At 40.7% G+C, this 3641-nt stretch overlaps 1 protein-coding gene across 1 annotated transcript in view; it reads right to left on the bottom strand.

The window, feature by feature from the left end:
* Window positions 1-1808: 1808 nt before the first annotated feature.
* The window catches only part of HNRNPA0 (heterogeneous nuclear ribonucleoprotein A0), a 3831-nt gene continuing 1998 nt past the window's right edge, over window positions 1809-3641 (bottom strand). Inside the window, exon 3 of the mRNA XM_009322767.1 lies at window positions 1809-3640. Within this exon, the coding sequence (XP_009321042.1) occupies window positions 3465-3640 (176 nt within the window). The 3' untranslated portion in view covers window positions 1809-3464. The remainder of the gene's footprint in view (window position 3641) is intronic.

Here is a 3641-nt window from a genome sequence, read left to right as displayed (position 1 = left end):
CACAGGTGAAACCAACACAATCCAGCATTTACTCCTGAATAAAGGCCATTAAATTATTGAGATCATTTCAGACACACATACTTCAGAACTAAATTACAAACTATGGAACCGCAAACTAAAGTTACTTTATTTCTATCTCCGTGACCATCCTAGAGCAACTGTGCAGTCACAAACTTCTTTATTTACATGCCAGCTATATACTTCGTTTCATCTTAGTTCTTCCTACGCACCTCTATGCAGACAAACCCACCCAGGGGTCAGAAAATTACTAAATACCATTAAATACACAAGTAAAGCTTTAGCAACAAATCTCTTCCGTTTACTAGGAACTGTACTAGAAACAGGTTTATATTCAGAGAGAGTCTTTAAGTCATTGTGTCTTTAATGCTACCCAATACAGATTTGCATCTCTTTCTATATTCCATGGTACATCCTAGCATTACTGCCCCTTATTAAACAAGCGCTTACACAAGCCTCTCAAACGCTACCTGCATTGTCACAAGGAAGGTCTCGCTCCCAAGAGACAAGAGGTCGGAGTAGAGCAAGTCCCACCTACTCAAGACACTCACCACAGAACGCTGTTGAACAGATGCCAATCTTTTGAGAGAGAAATTAGGCAGCATGCCCCCGAATATAGGTGCAATTTCTGGGATCTGCTTTTTATCCTAGAAGACATTAGTCCTACAAGAGGACTATCACATACAGATAATCAAACAGCGTGTTTCAGTACAACAATTCTCGAAATCAAGCTATAGCTTGGCAAAACTGTCAGATTTCACACATGAAGTCACTTTTTTAAAAACGCACTTGTTTCTAGTATCAACATGGCACATAACGTGAAAATACCATAAAGCTATAGTTGGTGCACAAATCTTTACCTTCCCAAGTTCAATGACAAGCCACATCACAGAAGTGAATTTAACAATCTCTCTCAAAACCAGGCTGTCCCTTGGTAAGGCTAAGGCAATTCACCAGTGCAAGGGACTAAATCATATGCCCAAACGAACACAAGACCTAAAACTCTGTAGTTCATTTCAGCTACAAAAAGGAAAGCCGTGCTTCAAGTGAAGTTCAAGGATGACTGCCAACATGGTTTTAAAGTGCAAAGGTAAAGTAAAAAAACTTCAAGCCCAGTGAACTGAAATAAAACGAACCATCTGAAGCTGTCTGCCATCAAGAGCTGGTACTTGCAGTGTTTTACAAATACTTCTCTGAAATGACTTGCACTCTCAACAACGTATCAGTGACACTGGTTCACAACAGAGGCTAACAAGCCTTTGAGATAAAAAAAATTACAATTGCAAACAGCAAGTTACTTGGAACTTATTTATAAAAGCTAAGCCAAAGAGAACCAGTTTCACTGTAAGAGCCACCAATTACCACAATCAAGAGGAAACTCAGCTCCTGGTTTAAATCCTGATGATACCAAAAGGTCGTCCTGTTTATTCAAGCTCACGTAGGTAATTAAGTTGATGCTAGTTTTACTTCTAATAGCAACAAAAAGACTCATTTCAACTAAAAGCAGCATCAGGTTAGATTGACATCAAAGACTGACAATACCTTGAAATTTCATGCGAAATCCTTCAGCCCAGAAGCACAAAGCCCTAGACGTTTACTGTCCACTGGAATCAGTGGGAATTATATGCCTAGTATCTTGCGTATCTGGAGCAAAGCAAAATCAGCTTTTAAGATGCAGTCCCATAAAGCATCAGCATTAAAGACTAAGTGCTTAGAAACCTGAAGTCAAAATAACTTTGTACTTTTTAAATCCATGCCCCGTATCATACATACTCTCACTCAAGCATATAAGGAATTCAAATCTTTATTTGATATCCATAAACCCATAAACGTTGCTATTCTATATTTCTATGCAGGAAGGCAGTTTTCCCCTAAAACATTATGCTTTTTAATAAACAACAAACTTTAATTCTATTGCGTGAAAGGGCTACAAATATACATTTGTTAATCAAGCAGACTACACAGATATTTTTGCTTTACAACTGGCACCTATGTTACTGGTACACTTAGCTGGCTCATTTATCATAGCACTTTGCCCATGTAGTTTAGATTATCACTTTTTGAAATATGGGCAATTGCAATTATTAAAAAAAAAAAAGAAATACGTGCTGAGGCAGGTATTGCAAATCCGTTCCTTTTTTCCCAGTCAGTACTCACGGAGCCCATCTTTATTCACATGCAGATGTCATTGCATTCTACACCAGTCATCTAGTGGCATAAAATAACTTTCAAAAGTCTAGTACAATTGTTAGCGAACCAATTTTACTCCTGCTGTAACGAAGCCTGCAGCAAGGGGGCTGCCATCCTGTCGGTAGATGGTGCTGCGAGAGATTCTCGGGGAACTTTAACGAAGGACAATAGTTCAGAGTGAAAAGTCTGTTAACCCGGTACTATGAAAACAAGTATGCGTTTAATAGAAGGGATAAATGCCGACCCTTTCCTGGAAGGAATCATACACAGACAAACCGATAAGAGGACGTGAAACTAAGCAATTGGAAATTCTGAACATTTTATATGAATGAAGCACATGCTTAACACAAACTATTTCTTCAAAACTACACAGTACATACGTCAATGGAAAAGTCCTATAGAAAAAATTGACCAACCATGTCAGCACGTCAAACTGCCTAGTACAAGATGGTGGATGCACACAAACTGTGTGAAGTGAGAACGAATATTTAAAAAACAGACCACATCCACGGATTAGTACTTCAAAAATTTCTCTGTCGAGTGTTTGAAAACCAATAAATCCACTAGGGGGGTAGCAAAAAAGTCAATTAGGACCTTTACTGGCAATAAAATATTTACTCTAAGTACACAGATTTTAAAGCAGAGGAACACTTGCTTCAAACCTAGAAAAGCCTTAAAACCGTACGGAATGGATCCTAGGAAAAAAAATTAGACATGTAAAGGTCAATGAACACAATGATTTATTTAAAAAATAAAAAACGTAAAAACGATTTTTTCCTCCTTTACAGAAATGTTAATTTCAGTCATGGGATCCGAGTAGATTTTGTAGAAAAAAATGTAGTAGCCAGGTATCGAGTCCTTACAACAAAGGAAATTCCCCCGTAACCCTCCCCAGTTTTTACTCCAGATCAGCGAGACACTTCCCACCCCATACCCCCAAAAAACAAATTAAAACAAGACATTTTTCGTTGCTAGTATAAAAACGACCAAGGTCCAAGTAATAATAAAAAAATAGAGTCCATCAATGACTGTAACACAAAGTATGTGTATGTGGGGCCCAGTCCATCTTCAGAGAGAAAGAAGTGGCACAGGCAGCAGAGGCGACCCCCAGGGGGCATTTAGGAGCTGCTCCCACAGCAGGGAGGCATTTAAAAGGAGCTGCCCTTCGGCGAATGAGGGGAGAAACCATTTAGAAGCTGCCCCGTATCAAAGGGAGGGCTCTCCACGCCACCCCCAATGCGTATGGGCGCTCCAGCTCAGAAAGAGCCGCCCCCGTAGCCTCCCCCACCATAGCCTCCTCTGTACGGTCCACTGTTACTGCGGCCCCCCCAGTTGCCGCCCCCTCCTCCACCTCCTCCGCCGCTCTTCATGGGGCCGTAGGAGGACTGGTGCTGGCTGTAGCTGCCGAACCCGCCGTACCCGCTGCCGTAGCG

Source organism: Pygoscelis adeliae, unplaced genomic scaffold (genome assembly GCF_000699105.1).
Source record: "Pygoscelis adeliae isolate BGI_AS28 unplaced genomic scaffold, ASM69910v1 Scaffold34, whole genome shotgun sequence".
Classification (NCBI taxonomy): Eukaryota; Metazoa; Chordata; class Aves; order Sphenisciformes; family Spheniscidae; genus Pygoscelis; species Pygoscelis adeliae.
Note: the sequence above shows the minus strand (reverse complement) of the source record. Positions and strands in the feature narration are given on the sequence as shown.